The 18,532-nt window shown below is 40.4% G+C and overlaps 1 protein-coding gene across 4 annotated transcripts in view; it reads left to right on the top strand.

Moving 5' to 3' along the window:
• Nucleotides 1-18,532, top strand: part of trappc9 (trafficking protein particle complex 9) — a 192,281-nt gene that overhangs the window by 87,812 nt on the left and 85,937 nt on the right. For all 4 annotated transcript variants that reach the window (XM_024257959.1, XM_024257960.1, XM_024257956.1 and 1 more), the window contains one exon: nt 10,895-11,037. In XM_024257959.1, coding sequence (XP_024113727.1) covers nt 10,895-11,037 — 143 coding nt within the window. The remainder of the gene's footprint in view (nt 1-10,894; nt 11,038-18,532) is intronic.

Below are 18,532 nucleotides of genomic sequence, written 5' to 3'. Positions count from 1 at the left end.
TGGTTACAGTGTTGGTTAATTTTGAATCGTAGTTTGTCTCCTTGAAGCTAGCAATCTGTGTTTTGTAAATATGGGGTATATAAAAAATTAATATGTACAAATGCAAAGACACATTATTTCATATAATTTTTTTTTAATTATTTTTACTAATGAATAATAATTAAAGGCAGATCATGAATCAGCACCATATATTGTAAGGTGTGTTGTGCTGTGCTTCAAATTTTTGTTCCATGTGCCCTTTTTTTTAACTTTGAGCACCTGCCCCTCCAAATGTCTCTGCACGGCCCTGACCCAGATTGATGGATGTTTTTATGTAGCAGTGGTGAAGGTTTATGCTAGTGAGACACAGAGCTATCATAATCAGACAGGAGGGGATCAGGGCCGGAGCTACTCAGCTCAGCTCCAAAAGCCACGCCCCCTCAGAGAAGATTTTGGAAACAGGCTTCAGATCAACATGAAAAATGTCTTTTTGAGGCATTTAGGTTTTGGAATTCTGGTTAAAAACTTCATAATCATAATTAAAACACTACTGGAAACCTTTTTCAAAAATTGTCATGGGGGACTTCTACAAGTTTTTCTACTAACCATCCACTGAAACTTCTTATAGATAGAGCACACCTGGTGATCAGCAACAGGTAGGGATGGGGTTCTACAGTAGGATGTTGGCCCTCAAGGCCTAGATTTTTATACCTCTGCTTTAGTATAAGAAGTAGCAGGTAAGGAGCTCTGGATTCAACAGTATAGGTGGTCTGCAATGCTACTCGTATTGACATACAACAACTCTGCCATACTGATTAATGCTTTGAAAGTCTGTCTTGCTAGTTGGTGGAATGAAGGCCAAAGCTGGTCCTAACCTTAGACTCAAACATGGTTTAAATGTCTTCAACATCTTTCATAAAAATGAAACCTTATGCTCCCCTGACCACTCCAAAAACCGTGATGGAAACTCTTCATCATTCATTCAGAAGCTCCTTCAGATCAGTATCAACACCAACAGGAGATCTTTGCTGCCTGCAGCAGAAACCACCAACTGTGTCTTCGAAAGATCAGAGAGGAGGACTTACTAGAACTTCTGATGTCTCTTTGGGGATTGTTAGTGTATTTTAGAATTGGAACAGATCTGTTGTTGTACTGTTTTCACATTATTGAGGCAGTGTGCTTTGGTTTTAGAATCTAATCTACATTCTCCTCAGTATTTGCTGCAGATCAGATGTCAGATGAAAACTCAGATCAGTGTCTGTTGGTGTCATTTATTAGGTTGTCTACTGATGCCAAAGCTCTCTGTGTCTGTAAACAAGTCAATAGTTTTTTAGTAGCTCTTTATTGAGCTCTGTCTCCACAGAGACACAAGGGCAGTCTGAGATAAAAGAAATGATTCAGTCGATCTATGATTAGGCAGCAAGTATGCTCAGACTTATTGGTTTTGATTTCTACAGTTTGATGGTCGCTGTCAGTCTGTCTGTGCAGGCTAAACTTAAAAACTTTCTGGCTTTTGTAAATGGGTTGTGGCCTCAGACTAAGAAACTCTTTAGAGACACCAACAGTTGGATAAGTGGCTCCTTCAGCCAAAGATATGACCTTGTTTTTGCATAATTCACATGCCAAGGATGGGACATCAAATGAGCCCTAACGTCCTATCCAACCTCCTATGGTTGCTGGGCGTGCAGCTTTCCATCAGTCAGCACTTGTTGTTGGGTACTGACATCACGTCTGAGTGGCTGTGCCTGGAGGCAGCAGTGGGAAGGAGAGACACTTTAATGTGAGACAACTGAGACTAATCAAAAGTCGTCATCATCATCATCATCATGAAAAGCACCTCACCCCCAACTCTCACAGAGTTTTAGCTAACATTAATACACAAAGTGTTCTTTTTGACCTGAAAATATCATCAATGATTAGTTCCAGAGCTTTGACATCTAGCAAAATGATCCATTTTAATTGAAAGAATCTGTGTTAAATCTCTTTCTCCTGGAAAAATTTAATTTTAATTTAATTCCTGAAAATATAGTAAAAACCTGTCTGTGTTCTGCCCCCTACAGGTTGAATTGGTGTATTAGAGTTGAGTTTTGTGATTGGTTAAACTACTTAAGTCCTACATCATTTCAGAAGTCCCCCGTCATGACCTGCAGCTCCAGTAATGAGAGCAGGATTTTCAAACTTCGGCTTTGGGTGCACTCAGCCTCCAACTTCCCTGTTTGGTCACCCTTTTACCAAACGTCATCATGTGACGAGTTGGGAGTGAGAAAGTGTTGCCATGAGAGCTGTATTTCAGTCAGTGCAGGGTCACGGTTTGCTGGCGCCCGCCTCAACCACTTAGACAGGGTCCAGCGTAACCCAGTTCATCATTTTTGTTTTAAATACATCACTGTTCTTTGTGGAGAGGGCCTGCCTCTTCATGGGGGGGCTGGCCACCTTGTGCTCATGTTATTGCATTGTTATTCTCAGTTATTTTCCAGAGGTTCTGTGACGGGGTAGCAAGTCTCTATTCCTGCCTCACTGTTGTACTCCCAGCAGCAAGTTAGTTGGCCAACCATAGCGACAGACAGAGAGGCACCCCACCCTGCCAGCAACAGCCTGCATCCTGCTCATATAATACACTGAGAGGACAGGAGAGCAGAGTACATCTTGTCCCTGATGATATGCCACTGCATTGTCACCAGGATCTGGCACCAGAGGCCCCCTCTCTCTAACTGATGGCCATGTGTGCCGGTACATTAGGAACCTATCCTCAGGGACATCAGACTTAGACATATTCATCTTCCTAATCACCATTCATGTAAAATGCACAGCTCTGTCTGAGCTCCCAGGCATCTTTTTATTAGCAGCAGCAATCAGCAAAGCAGCAGTTGGTCGAATGATTTGCCTCATGGCTTCTTGGAATAAGAAAAATCTTTTCTGTGGGATTTCCATGGCAAAAAAAGGGACTGATTTAATCTTTGCCATCTTAATTACTGTGTATGTAATGCTAACATGGCTTTAATATACGATTAAGGGGGTGAAAATACTCCATTAGATTAAAAAAAAATGAAGGGACTGTAAAGAAATCCCCCTTCAAATAAAGTCTGACCAGAAAAGGATCCATTATGGTTTCTTGGCTGCAAATTTCCATGCTGTGTTTTTTGATTAAACACAAGAATAGACAAACTATGATGAGTTCAATGTTTAAAACCAAGACAAATTACTGTCATGATCATTTTTTATATTTACTTTTAGCTTTGCTATCATTTACTTTGTGTGTTGTCTATTGACGGGATGCACTTGTTTAAAGTCGGGCCTAAAAGTATTTATCAGTCAGTGATTCTGAAAGTGGTGCCATTTATAAAGTTAAGTTTGGTCATGTTTAGAAACCCTTCAACTGTGAGACAGGACATAGCAAAAATAATCCAGGAAATCATTATTTGGGAAATACTTGATCTTTATACTGAAAAAAAATCCAGAGTATTTAGTGTTTCTACAAATGAAACGACAGCAAGAAAATGGTTCAGACTTCTGTTCAATCTGACAGTGATGTCCTCATGGTAAAAAAAAAAAAAAAACTTTTTTTTTAATTTTATATCTTAAACTTAATCTCAACTCTGTAAGACTTGTGGGATCCTTGAAAAAACAGTTCAGTTCAGTCTTGTGGGGTCCAGATGACCCCACTTTTAATGTAAACATGCTGAGGACAGTACAAGGTAAAATATGTTATCCTTACTTAACTTTTAATTCTGACATTTTTTTCCAGATGTACAGTAAAAAAAAGGATTTGATCTCTTGCTTATTTTGTAGGTTTGCCCACCTAAAAAGAAACTGATAGTTGCTCATCCTGATGGCAGATTCATTTGAACATTGAGAGATAGAAAATGAAAAAATCCACTTAAAAGAACTGATGTAAATTATTTTGCATTTCATTGAGAGACGTTCATATTTGATTCCCTAGAAACTGTTATAGTTCTGGTTCACACAGACCAGTCAAACTCTCCTCATCAGCCTGTCACCTGAATTGAAGATACATGTTTGAACTGATCACCTGTAGAACGGACACCTGTCCTCAGAATCATCCATCAGTCAGACTACAAACTCTCCAACATGGAAAGACTTAAGAGCTTTAGTGGATTTAAGGGAGAAGATTGTAGACCTGCACAAGACCGGGATGGACTACGGAACCATCAGCAAGAAGGTCAAATACTTCCGTACAGACCACTGGAACACCTCGTTCAAATCAGCAAGCCTCTCCAGTGTCAGCAGCATCCACTTTGATTTAATCTTTGCTCAGGCACTCATCACATTGTCACATTGGCTCAGACTTGTTCACATCATTCTCTCTCCATCCATTAACTTGAACTTCGTCTGCCACTGAACAACCTATCCACCCTACTTTGTTCTCTGAGACCCCCCCCTCCCTCCCCTATGAATTTTCGAGGCAAACTGAAGCTCAAGACGTCCAAACATTACTATGAACCATACATTTTTGAGAACAAGCACTGCTGTGCCTGTATTGTTGGAGTCTTTTAAAAGATAACTCAAGTTGACTTTTTTTGGGGGAATTCAGTCCTGTTTTTTTCATTCTTGGACTTTGAGGTTCAGGGTAAAGTGGTGTTGAGTCAACATCTACACTCTGACCAGAGTTTAACTGGAATTTGGCAGAGAGCTGCGGGACCGTCTGACCCACAGATCCTCCCAAAAGACGAGTTGGTTCCTTGCTGTTGCCAAGCCACTGATATTTCACCACACAAACTTGTGTGGTTTTGGGAGCCTGCCAAGCTGCTGTCCAGCTGCCACTGTGTTGCTTTTCTTTGTATTTCTGTGTCAAGACCTTCATCTCCATGGCCATGCGTTCCAGGAGCTGTCAAATATTTACCTTTTGTTTGTTTCTTTAATGTGGGATTGTCAGTCCTCTTCATGTCGATCACTCGTATACACTTCTATTGTTATGAAATAAGTAAGAGTGATGGACATTTTACTGAAGATTTGATCTTCAAAAACTTTTCATTTTTTATATAGTAAATATAAAAACTTTGTCTTTTTCATTCGTAAAATTCCAGAATACTTTTTCTTAAATGTAGTTTCTACTCAGCTATAGCTTTGTGTTTCCTTAGAGATGTTAAACATATTTTTTACAGTTTTATTTGCAGTTTTATTTTTTACTGAGCTGGTAAAAGCAACCGAAGCTTATCATCTGTGTCACTTTTTCCTCAGATTTTATTGTAAATATCATTCTTTTGTGGTGTGCACTTTAAAAACTGTTTTCTTGAGATGCTTGTGATGATTGGTTGAATGTCTTCAAAGGTTCCTTTGATATTTTTTAAAGCTTATTGCTCTAGATTAGCAATGTCACTTTATTGATGAATACATTGAAACGGTCGTATCTTTACTCAGTTCTCTCTTCTCTGCAGCAAACTGCAAGAAACCCTTCACTGATGCAGCAGCTTTCATCTGTTGATTCCTTCTCCTTTTTTCCTCTTGTAGTTAACAAGTATTTGGCTGTATACCTGCTTTTTTCATTATTTTATAATCCACCAATAAATTACCAATGACCAACAAATAAATAAGATTTTGAGGGCATGAAGAAAAACAATCTTCTAAACCTTTTAAGTTTATTTTAAATTTTCCATAGTGGTCTGTCTTTATGTCTTAGTCACAACTGTTCTGACGCGTGGATATGGGCTGTCTGCAGGTGAACAATGGTAAATATTTTGTGTGGCCTGTACGAAATATCTAAGGCATTGACCACTCGTTTCAACGAGTGGTCAATGCCTTAGATATTTCTGCGGGCATGTTGTGGGTGATAGGTTCTAGCAAACACTCAAAAAACATCTAAGTTAAGGAAGAAGGTGAGACTCATGCGTGTCATACGGTTTTTCATTTTTTTAACCTCCCAAATCTGTGCAAGGAGTCCATTAGTGCTGTTCACGTGATAAGTGCCTGCTTGTGTGTGCAGCCTGGTAGAAATGAGGGAATTAGACTCTGTAGTTTCTGTGGACATCCTACGAGCACTTATGCATCAACTGCACACCCCGTGGGTGCAGCATTTGTGTGTGGATAGTAAGAAGCCAGTACTCACACCTTACTAACGACTAGAATATGGCAAACGAACACTATATGACATCGTCATAAGTGTGTCCATTATCCTTACAAATACTTCAAAATGCACTTGCCACACCCATGACAATGGTACGTTCCATTTTTGTGACGTCCCTTGAGGTGGCTGTATGAGACTTGTGGTGCATTTGCGGCAGAGGTGTCAAGTTTCATTGATAAGTTCATGTAAAGACGCGATTGGACACGGTGCGTCAACCAATCAGGGACTCAGTTTTGGGTACGTGACTAGATCAGAGGGTAGAAAAGGAGTTCAATATTGCGGCTCGATGCAAGGATTTTCGTCCCGAACTTCCATACAACCCGCAGGGTCGCCAGAGACTGTTGCAATCACTGTTGGGTAAAGGCGGGATACACCCTAGACAGATCACCAGCCCGTCATGAAGCCCATGAAGCTGGATTACCGCTACGCTAGCCAGCCGCTCGGTGGATTGCTTAGTGAGCTCCGTTGTTCAGGCTCCGGGAGAACTAAAAACGATCATCGCTGTCCAGGCGCCCAGCAGATCTAGCGAGGTCTATTGCCCAGACTGTGGGTCCCTGAGCAGCGGAGCCCACTTTGCCGCTCACAGAGAGCTGCCGCGAGTGTTATTTCCTCTCTCTCGGGTTAAAGCTCAAACTAGACCACAGAGAAACTGCTAGAAGTAGCGTTTAATCCTTCTGCTCTCTTTGGGGTCCAGATGACTCCAACCACATATTGATGTGTGATTCCTTCCATGACAAATGTGGACAAAGGTGGACAGGATTTTATGTCTGCCATGGACATTTGTGAAACTCAAAAATTAATGATAAAGAAAAGTTCAGCACACTGTCTTGTGGGGTCCAGATGACTCCACTTTTAATGTAAACAAACCAAGGAGAGCGGAAGGGTTTTAAAATGAAATCATAGTTAGAGTAGTAAATGGACTGGACTGTTTGTTAAAGGTACTTTCTCCAACTCCCAATCCAAAGGTGGGATTCCCTCCTTTTGTGCCTCACACTTTACTTTTTTATTCCTTTATGAGTTTCAAACTCTGCTGCGATGAAAAATAAGTTGGAGATCCCTTGCTTCTGTTTTGTGAGTTTTTGCATTTTGGGATGTGAATAAAAGTTTTGATTGGTGTCGCTGAATGAGGCTGGTGGGACATGGAAATCCTGCCAGCATGCTCTGGTCTTTGATCCATCAGGCTTTCCTTTGTGGACTTTAGTTGTGAATCCATAAATGTGGCAAACAGGTGGTTTTGCGTTGATGATTTTTATGTTTTTGTTCACAAAACATGTTTGCACGCCAAAGCGAAGTCTTTCAAAGTCTCTGTGGTCCTGGTCCTTTTAGAGGTAATACATTACTTTAATCTGGGCTTTCCTGCTAATCATGTTGTTTCTTTGCCTGGAAAGGTGATGCATGTGTGCAGTCGGCTGGTGTTGTTGCTGCCGGCTCACTTCTAGCAAAGCCAGCTCATTACAGCAGGACCTATATTTAGCTCAGTGTGATGGAAAGAGACTCCTAAGGGGACCGAGGACAGAGCACAGGGATGGGGGATTGAAAAGATGTGCGAGCTCAGGGTTCAGCATCGGTCAGAAAAGAGAACCGAGCCTCACAGCTGCTTTCCTCAGGAGGATCATGCTCAGGCTTTTAGTTCCACACAGACAACCACCAAATCGTACAGCAGCATGGATCACAGCACCTACTGGCTCCAAAGAAGAACTTTTTCTGCTCTTTCAAATGTCTCACTACACACAAGTGTCCCAAACTCCAAGTATGAAGAAGTGAACCACAGCAGGTCCTCTGTCCTCCTCTGACAAACTTCCGGAAAACAATCAAGTGACGGAGAGGAAACTGAATATATTACATCCAGCCAGAGTCTGCTCAGGAAATCCGACTGATTTGAGTCCGTCACTTCAAATGAGGCTCTTATTAACACGCTGCTCCTTTCATTCTATTGCAAGCACAGCATGGGTCTCTCTCCAACCTGCTTCACAAGGCAGCTGTAGCTTCTCCAACAGATTACTTCCACTGCTCTGCTTCTGCATCCCTAAAAGCAATGGGAGGATTCTTCCTTTACGAGCATTCTGAAAGATGAAGTTTAATGACGTTAGGATTAGTGTTACAGTAATAACTGAATTTCATTTCTGGTCTACAAAAACACCTTGATTCCAGTAGAAATTTTGTTCTTGTTTTTCCTCTTTATTTTTGTAGTCTTCAGTTTCTGAAATTAACTGAGCACATATAGTGCTAGGAAGTCAAGATCAAAACATTTTCTAGGACTTGCATAAAAGAAATCCATCTTACTTGCTGCTTCTAAGTTCATGCTCAGCGCGCTTCAACAAATATAATGGTTTTCTAAAGAAGTAAAACTTTTCAGTAGTTTTCTTCTCTCTCAGCTCATAAGTTTCTGATTTTTTTAATACTTTACACCCCTAAACATACATTTCAACAAAATAGATCTCTGTGGAAATCCGGAAATTGATCTTAAAATAAAACTATACAAAGTAAAAATAGAAGTTATATTTATTAAAATATATATATATATATATATATAAAGAATATAATAGTGTATTTTTAGAAAAGAGTTCCTTCAGTCTGGTTTGGTAAATCAACACATCCTTACTGTCCATTCTTTAGAGAGATGAAGGGTAATAACACTGAACGGTTTTCTTTAGGAAAACGCTGCTCGCTCTTCAGGCTCCATATCTGTCATTATCTTGTAATACGGCGATCGTCCAGCCAGCAGACTTTGAGTTATTTCACTTTGGCTCCAGCCTGCTGGACGATAGGATGAGTAAAAAATAATCAAAGTATAGTTAATATTTGTTCTGCAAAGGGCCACCAGTGCCTCCATCAGCAAAACGTCTGAGGTGATATACGCTGCACAGGGAGAAATTCTGGACCTTGGATGGGAATTTTACCCGCTTCAGCTCCTCCACCTGACTCAGCTTGTATTACTCACCATTAGCTGCCACTTTTAATTTTACCGTCTGACTTTTTTGGCCCCTCCCATACAGTGGCGGTTCTACACTGGATTATTCCCCAGGCGAGACCCCCCCCCACACACACACAACTGAATTTTGTTTGTCCGTGTCCCACAATTACAATTGAAAACAACATACAAAAGACATTTAACACAATGCTGTGCAGCATAATAACAGTTATCATTACGTACTGTAATACAAATATACTGTATATATAAAACTATATAAGAAAATGTGATGGTTAAAAAAAACATCCATGATTTGAACATTTAAATTACCATATTCATCTCTACTCCAGAGAAGAAGAATCAGTCATGTTGCTCTTCAATCCAATGGTTGGTACATTTTTGTTATGACTGGTTATAACATCCAAAGTCCATCAGCCATATTACATTTATACTAGCCAGATATTTGTCTAATAAAAAAGTTGTTTATCTGAGCCTTTATTCCCTTTATTTTGAAAGTTTCAGATTATTCTCTTGCAAAAACAAAACACTAATAATTGAAAGTGTTGTCTTATGTCAGGTTTTATAACATGACAGAAATGTAATGTTTTAACAAACTAACCGTCTTTTCTCTGAACCTTTAGATGAACACGTACTTTACTCAGGAAAGTATAAACTTTTCTTTAAACCCCTAAAGTTGATTTCTGGTAATTTTTTCAACATCTTTTTAATACTATTTTTCAAGAAATTGACTTTGTTCAAATCACAAATGTTTTTTTTTTCAATCACAGAAGAGTAAAGATTAAAACTAGTGAAGAACAATAAAATAATGATTTTAAAGTCGTTTTTTAATATTACGCAAATAAAAACATGCTTATTAGAAATATGTGCAACATTTTTGCATAATTGTGTACTGATCAGTGTTGTTGTGAGTCCCAATGAAATGGAGCACCAAATGAGAGTGTTTGTGTTGCTGGGGTCAGTGTGAGCAAATGCTAGAAATTCCCAGCACACCTGAATGCAGCAACATGCATGCAAACTCCACACAGAAAGGTCCCAGCCAGGATTTGAACCGGGGCCTTCTCGCTGTGAGGCAAGAGCGCTAACCACTGCGCCACCGTGCAGCCCAACAATAATTTCAATTTTATTTATTTGTCTGGCACAGTGGACATTAAATTAACCCAGCTGCTATTTTTTATTTGTTGTCTATGGTCAAATGTTTAAAAAAATATTATAAAAAACATAATATTAAAGTTTATACTAAGGAGGTGAGGCAAATTAAAATTCAAAGGAATATGAAAGACAACCCCAACTTCTCACTGTCCGCCTTCATCTCAGGGACCTTTCCCCCCTGCAGCTGTCTGCTCTCACTGAGGCGTCACAGGCGAGTCTCAAACACAGCTAAAGCTCCGGTACTGTTAGCTTAGCTGCTACAAACAGCGCTAGCTTTAACAACCAGAAACCTGCGCTTTGTCAACTCGTTTCTCGCTTTTTCCTCCACGTTACAACAAAGAGAGCAACAGATGAGGACGAGAAAGAGTTAAAATTTTGGGTAATTGAGCCATTTTAGACTAAACTTCTAAACAGTTCTGCCCAGCTCTGCTGCTGAGAACCGCGTGTCTCTCTTCTGCTGAGTCTGTGTGCGCGTGAGCAACAGAGTGAGAGAGGAGGACCCAAGTGGAGCGAGAGGCCACGCCCTCCTTTAATCTACTAATCAGCACTAGAAGATACTTTGAATGGGAGCCAGAGAGAGCAGAGAGCGATGAGAGCGCTCTGTTTTTCTTGTTTGCATGGCATCACGTTTGGGGGGGGCAGTCCTGAAATTTGGGGGGGCATTGCCCCACCTTGCCCATGCCTAGATCCGGCCTTAACGTGCAACATGAACTAGTGAGTTGCTATTGAAAAGCATCTGTGTTCTCTTACAGACCCTGGAGGCAGTGCTAAAGTTCAAGTACTCTGGGGGGCCAGGCAAGGTGGAGGGCTACTACAGGGAGCTGTCTTTGGGAGTCCATGTCAATGTGGAGCCGTCGCTGTTTTTCACCAGAGTCAGCACTTTGCCCGCTACCAGGTAACAGAGCAACAAGCCCTTTTCTTCCACTTCACCCTGGAATCCTTCCGTTGATCAACATTCAGCACCGTGCCTCCTAAAGGACTGCAGCCACTTTCAAAGCAGCCCTCGTGCTCCCCCCCAACCCCCCCCACCCCCCCTTCTGACCTGAAATCTGAAAACAAATCAGGAAGGACCAAAAGTTGCAGTTCCTCAAACTACCTCTAGAGGCAGAATTCAAATGGGGAACAATTGCAAGTCCAACTACACACCAACAATAAACATCCTGCTGTCAAAAATGTTTAATTTTGTATTTTGTTTTTATGGTAATTGTGTCGGGGTGTGTGGGTGTGTGTGTGTGTGTGTGGGGGGGGGGTTCTAAATTTCAATAGAGCTCAAATGTGTGCTTGTATCTGAGGAGAATTTCTTTGTTTGGCACGTAGGTCAACTCAACAAAAAGCTCACTATACTTTCCGACCCAAGCGTCCATTTCTGGACATTGTTGGGGTGGTGTCAATATGGCCGACGCTTAGAGATTATTGGTCCAGTGTGTTTATCTCTTTGTTTGTCACAAGGACAAAGTCATTGACACCCTGCTATTGCTAAATAAAACACACACAGAGAATGGTCAAAAATAAGTACGAAAGAAGAAAAATATCAGGGAAAATTCACTGAAGACCAAACAATGAAAATATTTTTGTCCAATTCTGTTAGTTCGGAAGCATTGGTTTTCAGTCTATGTGAATTCACAATCATCACATTCTAATGTAGGATCTGTAAAAAAAAATAATAATTCTGTGGAAACATACTGGAAAGACCAGCCATGTTGGATGGCTTATAGACACTGAGGAGAAGAGCCAGAGCTGAAGATGATGATCAGAAACAAGAACTTCTGAGGGAATCTTAGAAATGAGTGGGCGGGATGTTGATGAGGATTGTACAAAATCAATAATTGAAGTTTGTTGAAAAAACAATAACAGAGCCATGGCTTAACATTGCTTAACAACAGTTAACGCCAATAATGACTTCCTATTTTTGTGATTCTCCCATTCCCTGAACTGAATGGGATTCTAATCAACTGAAATGTTTGGAGTTTGTTTAATTAGAACTTTTTTTTTCCTGCGTCTGATGTTTCTATGCTTTTCTAAAGAGCCCAGTAGTCAGTAGTGCAGTGGTACTTTTTGAATAAACTCAATAGAAATGCCATCAACTGTCTAATATGACATGCTATGTCTGTGTTATACAATATCAGTATTTATTTGCAGTAAAATGTACTGATTATACATGTCAAAATCAAAATTAGTCTGGGAAATGTTTGCTTAATGATCACGAGCAGCTCCAGCTCTGCCTGACCGGATGATACCAGTTATCTCATTCGTAGGTCCATAACCGGCTTTTCGCAGTAAATCCAGCAGTTCTCTTTTGCTTTTCATTTCATGTGTTTTTTTATACCCTGTTTGGATGTAACTGCTGTCTCGCTGTTGGTATTTTTAGCTCTTTTTAACATGGTAAGATGAGCGGCCATGCCAGCAGAGAAGTTGTTTGCATGCAGTAGCAGCTGATTGAACTTCTAACATCCTGAACTCTGTCTGGAGATCCCAAATCTCTAACAAGTGTTGGAAGAGAATATAGAGCTGGAACAAAGCTGAGAACAAGGAGGAGCGGGGTTTGTTTCCTCAGGTGGAAGTATGAGATTCCAACAACACATGAACAAGCTCAAGTGATTCATGGAGATGTGAGCACAGACACGTAAGAGGTCTGGATGAGCTGTCCGTCAGGGGTTGTGGGTAAACAGAAATAGCAGAAAGTGTGGAAAGAAGCTGTCCACACCAACAGTCATAACAATGTTTACGTTCGTGGAATCAGCATGTTCTGGAAACACTAAACACACATCATGAACTGCTCACTCAAGGTCTTCAGTTGTTACTGTTTTTCCACATATGTTTCCCAGACATTCCTGTTCATGATAAGTTCATGAATTCAGTTCAAGCATAGTGATGAGGTCAGGAACAACCTCGGAAGTCCCAGATCCTGTAGATCCCAAATTAATTTAACCATTAGACCTTTTCCACCTTATTGCTCACTATCCTTATCACTACTCTATAACAGTTGTCCTTCACCATTTCAGACCAGGGGCCACTTTAATCAGGCATTATTTTCACGGAACGGCCTCTGCCAGGATGAAGTGGGCGTCCAATTTTTCTTTTTTTTTTTTTTTAGCTTCCACTTTTCCTCAACTTTTGAGGGAAACGTTTATCTTCATCTTCTGAAAAATGTTTGCTGCTATAAACCGAATTTGTTTACTAGATTTTATGCATGAAACACTCAAATGTACCAAAGATTTTCCCCTAACCCATAACGGTCAAAGTGGAAGCTAAAAAATCAGAAGCAAACTTCAGTCTCATCCCACTTCTAAGGTACAATGGATTAAATAAAACAATTTTCTAAATTAATATCTAAAAATATATAAAAAAAAACATGAATTCACTGTTTGAACAACTTTAGTAGCTTCATCCTCACAGGTTTAGACAGCCGGTTGCTTTATTATTATCAGAGGTGTGACCAAGTCATTGTTTTGCAAGTCACAAGAAAAATAGATGTGGCCTCTGCACAACTGTGCCCAATGGGTGGGGATTTGTGTGTGTGTACGGTTTGGGGTCCGCGTGTGTGTCTTAGAGGAGCACCGCGTCTAAAGTAACAAACATATGTTTGAGCTGGAATTTACTGAAGACTGGACACAACTGGAAGATATCTGGTATTCTGCATCTAAAATGAAAGTTTTTTTTTTTTTTACTGATCATCATTAGCTCTGTGGAAGAATTGAGTGTTGGTGTTAGACTGGGGGGGGGCTGAGGGAGCAGACTCTTCCTGAAAGGGGCGGTCTCACTCTGTGATGTCACTTCTTGAGGACCCGCTTATTTTGGTGGGTATGGGAGGGGCTGCTGTTGAGAGTGCAGGTATTTATAGAATTACTCAGAAATGTGTGAATGGATCAATATACCGCTTTGGTGTTCTTTATAGTGAGGAATGAACAGTATAATACACTTAAAACCTCAAAAAGTTGTTTTTTCATAGTATGGACCCGTTAAATCCCCTCACTACAGACAGTGCTGTTAGGTCAGTATGTGAGTGATGAGGCACTGGCTCTTTTAGAGTCTAATTTATAAACCAATATATTTACCAACTACTGATTCTGTTTCATATCAGCATCTTTACAGCAAATACATATTAGACTGAGTAAAAATATAAAATGCATAGTGGTTCAGTTTGACTCAAAAAACAAAACAAAAGGTAGGAATAGTACATCTAGTTTTACGTTTAACATTTCTGTTGTAAATAGGATTTTTTGTTGTTTTGGATACAACTTTTGTTTGCTTTACACATAACATTTCTGTCAGCTTTCTGTCAAAATATCTCGCCGGAAGTTAACTGGAGAAATTCTGTATATAAGACAAAGACACACACATTCAAACTAAAAACCCTGAAAGCAGTGAATGTTAAAAAATTATGAAAAAAAGAAAGGAAAGCAGCAAATATTAACAATGAGAATAAAGCAGCAAATATTAAAGATGGACTGAGACCCCCAGAGAAAGAGGATGTTTTACCAAAACACAACACCACAAAGCATAAAGCAGGGGCGGCCGTGGTGCAGCGGTAGGGCGGTCGACTCCTGATCAGAAGTGAGCAGGTTCGACTCCGCCTTTCCCGCCCATGTGTCGAAGTGTCCTTGGGCAAGACACTGAACCCCGAATTGCCTCTGGTGGGAGGTTGGCGCCAGTGTTCGGCAGCGGAGCCACCACCAGTGTGTGAATGTGTGTGTGAATGGGTCTGTGACTGTGAAGCGCTTTGGGCCCTCGAAGGAGGGCAGAAAGCGCTATACAAGTATACACCATTTACCATTTACCAAGCAAAAGGGGTTAAGTGAAAAAAGTGAAAGAAAAAAAAACTTGTGCAGCATCTTCTTGAAATGTATATTATGTTTGCTGGATTTCTATGAGAAAACAACCTAGAACAACCTAGCTCGGGTCACCTGCTGCTCCCACTGTGATCGCTTACGGAGATCTCAAAATCACCGGTGGTCTGTAATGATACTGAGCTGCCTACATGCTCACATCACAGTGAACCACTAACAGAGGTCACTGTCCCATTTCCTCTAACTGCCGCTAGGCTCACGTCAGCTTTCACTCAGAACTTACTTGATTTAACTGCTCCTAGAGTCAGATAAAGCTGGTCGTTGTTGATTCTCTGCCAGTAATCCTTTTATCTGCATGTTCTGCAAACCGTTTTTTGTTGACAACCTCTTCACTTATATGCCAGAACAAAAAACTCCAGCAAACAGGAGCTTGTGATTTTATGAGGGAGGTCAGGGCTATGTTTTTCTGCAGTTTGATTGGTTGGTCTGTCGGATCCATCCAACATGGTCTTAATTTGATTGAATATTGGGCCAGCACCACACACGGATGTAAATAAACAGCCAGAGTCAAGTCACGAGTCAGGGGTTGGAAAGTCCAAGTGGAGTCTAAAGTCATCAAATTCGTGACTTGAATGTGAATCGAGTCCAAGTCATGTGACTGGAGTCCCCAACCTCTGATTATTATGGTCTTTAGGAACAACTGTTGGAATAAATCCATATTTGGAGAAAAGACTTCTGGTTTTTCTCTGTTAAATGCAGCTTTTTGTTAAATCTTTGAAGTCAAAGACTCCTCCTCGATTTTCTCACTGGATCTTTTCTGCCAAAAGAAACTTTCCAAAAATGTTAGTTTTTTTCTGACTTTGTTAGCTTGGTGGTTTCAGTTTAGCAGTCAGTGCAGTCGCTTTAACCCTTCCGCTCTCCTTGGTTTGTTTACATTAAAAGTGGGGTTATCTGGCCCCCACAAGACAGTGTGCTGAACTGTTTTTTAACTTTTTCTCATTGTGTGGAAGTAGTTGTTGCCAAAAGGTTTTTGTCGCCCTACATGGAGGACTTTATTTCTCAATAAAGCTCTGATCACATATACCGAAATGCCACCGTGCGGCGACCTAAATGCCAGTTTTTCAGCAAATTCTGCAAATGGCAGCATAATGGCCGTGCTAAGACATGTGTAATCAGGAAGCAGCATTTTTACTCGCCACATGGTGGCCACTGAGGTTGTAAGAAAGTAGCTTGTGGATTTTCAACACCTGACAGAGTGACTTGAAATGGATCAAAAATGTGTCGGATGTGGAGGGAGCAGTTCTCCACAGTAAAACTTCCTTTAGAATCAGATCGTGATTTAAAGGAAACATGTGTAGGACGTTTATGACGGTCCTCAACCCGGCCTGTGGGTGAAAGTTTGGATACCACTGCCGTATACTGCCTGTTGATAAGTCTGGTGACCCGCCAGAATGCTCTACTTGCTAGTCTTTAGTTTTCTATAGGAACAGGATAATTCTGCAACACTAACACGCCTGTTCCCTGAAGCTGTTAATCCAGATCAAAGATCTGGAAATTGCTCCTCCACATTGATCGCCATCATCAGTCACTCCTTACTGATCACCCGTGACACACCTGGATTCCCCAGAAATACAAACAGGCAAATCGTATGCCTTTCTGTCTGCACACCTGCTAATAATCAATTGAACCAATTCATGTGTTTGTCTTAGCAGCAGCAGGGAGCATAAACCTGGCCCTCAAGATCTACCACGCTGCCTGTTTGTCACAGGAGTGGCAAGTGTTTCTATTGTATTTTATTTTAGTTTGACACTATTTGCAGATTGATTAAGCCATGTCCAGACCTTTCCCATTTTTGTATGCGTAAAAACTGCAGTCCGTTTACTAACTTACCTTGTATCCAGACCAGTAAATCTAACCCTCTGAGGCCAAACAAAGTATTTTTTTTTTCTAGAGCTCCGTACCCTAAAAGTGTCTGTGCAAAGATTTAATGCTCCTGCTACACTGCTTTTTCTAATCATTTATGTCACGACAAGCCCGAGTAAAAGTCATGACAAACAAGAGGGAGACTGGGAAAGACTTAACCAAAGATTTATTTGAACACATATCTAATTAAACTAAAGATAATGCTGATGGTTGGACAGGTTGCAGCGTCATCTGCCAGATGGGAGGAGCGCCGCCATGACTCCCAGCAGCTTTTATACCCTCTGTGGGACTAACCAGGTCCGCCCAGAGGGTGGAGACTCCAACTCAACCAGGACCTGCAAACAAAAAGGGAAAAACACACAAAGACACACAGGCCTGGAAGAGGGAAAGACCAGGGTCGTAACATTTTTAACAGTTACAAATCTTTATCCATTTGACACGGATCGCATCGTTGATTTAGAAAAGTTAACCCTTTTGTCCTTCAGTGGGGAAGATGAAGGGGAATTGTCTGACCTCTAGTGCATTATTCCACTATTCTAAGGTCATTCTTTTGAAAAAAAATGTCTTCATAAAGGTTCTGCTGGGTTAACAGATGTTTACAGCTGGTTTTTGTCCTCACAGTTTTGTTGTTGTGACATCACATCGATCCTCCCTTATAGAAGGACAATTGTCGGTCAGAGTTCCATTGATTGTTTTCATGGCTACGAGTTAAAAGAGAATTTAAAAGCTCTGGAATGTTGTAACTTTTCGCTTCGTTCTGTCATTTTCATCCCTTCACTTCCAGTTTGTCCATCAGGTTTTCCTGCGATTCAGATTCTATATCTAACGTCCTCAGTTTTCTACTTTCCATTAGTGTCTGCTTCACTTCTCTCCTTTCCTCAGCCTGGTGGACATTGATTTTTTGCTCATCTGTTTTGCTTTCTGTCACTTGTCTTCACCTTTGCTGCTTTTTATTGCCTCATCCCTGCTATCACAGGCTCTTCAGTTTCCTTGACTCCTTTCTGAATTTCCACATTAAAATATTTTGCCTTTTTTTTTCAAAGATTTCACCTCTTAACATTTTCTAAAATTTGCTGTGAAATAATTCTGTATCACCTGAACTCCTGACCCTTTTCCATCAGTTTTAAAGCGAACACTTCTCACTTTTCAAAGGGCAGCAGACCTTGCTGGTTTGTTTTTACTCACTTTATTTGCTTCAGCTGCACCTTCAGTGCTGTTTGTGTACTAAGGGAGGAGCTTAAGTTGTATTTGTTGCCAATGTTGTCACTAGTAATAGGTAAAAATGTTTTTTTTTTTTTTTTATAAAATTACACCTAAAACTTTCATTCTATGTTGCAAAAAGCAGTTTGTTAAACATTTATGGGGTTCCCACATCAAAATGAATCAAATTTTTCCAGACGGGATTTTTTTTTTTGCGTGATTTTATGTCTAGTGTGTGAATACAACATGGAACCATGACAAATTAAATATGGTGTCACATAGGAGAGGTTGTGGTGATTAAAACAATACCAAACAAGCAGCATGTAGTCTTTCAAATTGAAAATACAGAGGTAAATTCAAAAGTAGCCTTGCGATTATTTTATTTTTTTAACCACCTCCTGGCCCTAATAAATATATATATATATATATATATATATATATATACTGCTCACAAAAATTAAAGGAACACTTTTTTATTGG

The sequence above is a fragment of the Oryzias melastigma genome, linkage group LG11 (genome assembly GCF_002922805.2).
Source record: "Oryzias melastigma strain HK-1 linkage group LG11, ASM292280v2, whole genome shotgun sequence".
In the NCBI taxonomy this organism is placed as follows: domain Eukaryota; kingdom Metazoa; phylum Chordata; class Actinopteri; order Beloniformes; family Adrianichthyidae; genus Oryzias; species Oryzias melastigma.
The sequence above is the reverse complement of the archived record's forward strand: the minus strand, read 5'-3'. Positions and strand labels throughout refer to the sequence as shown.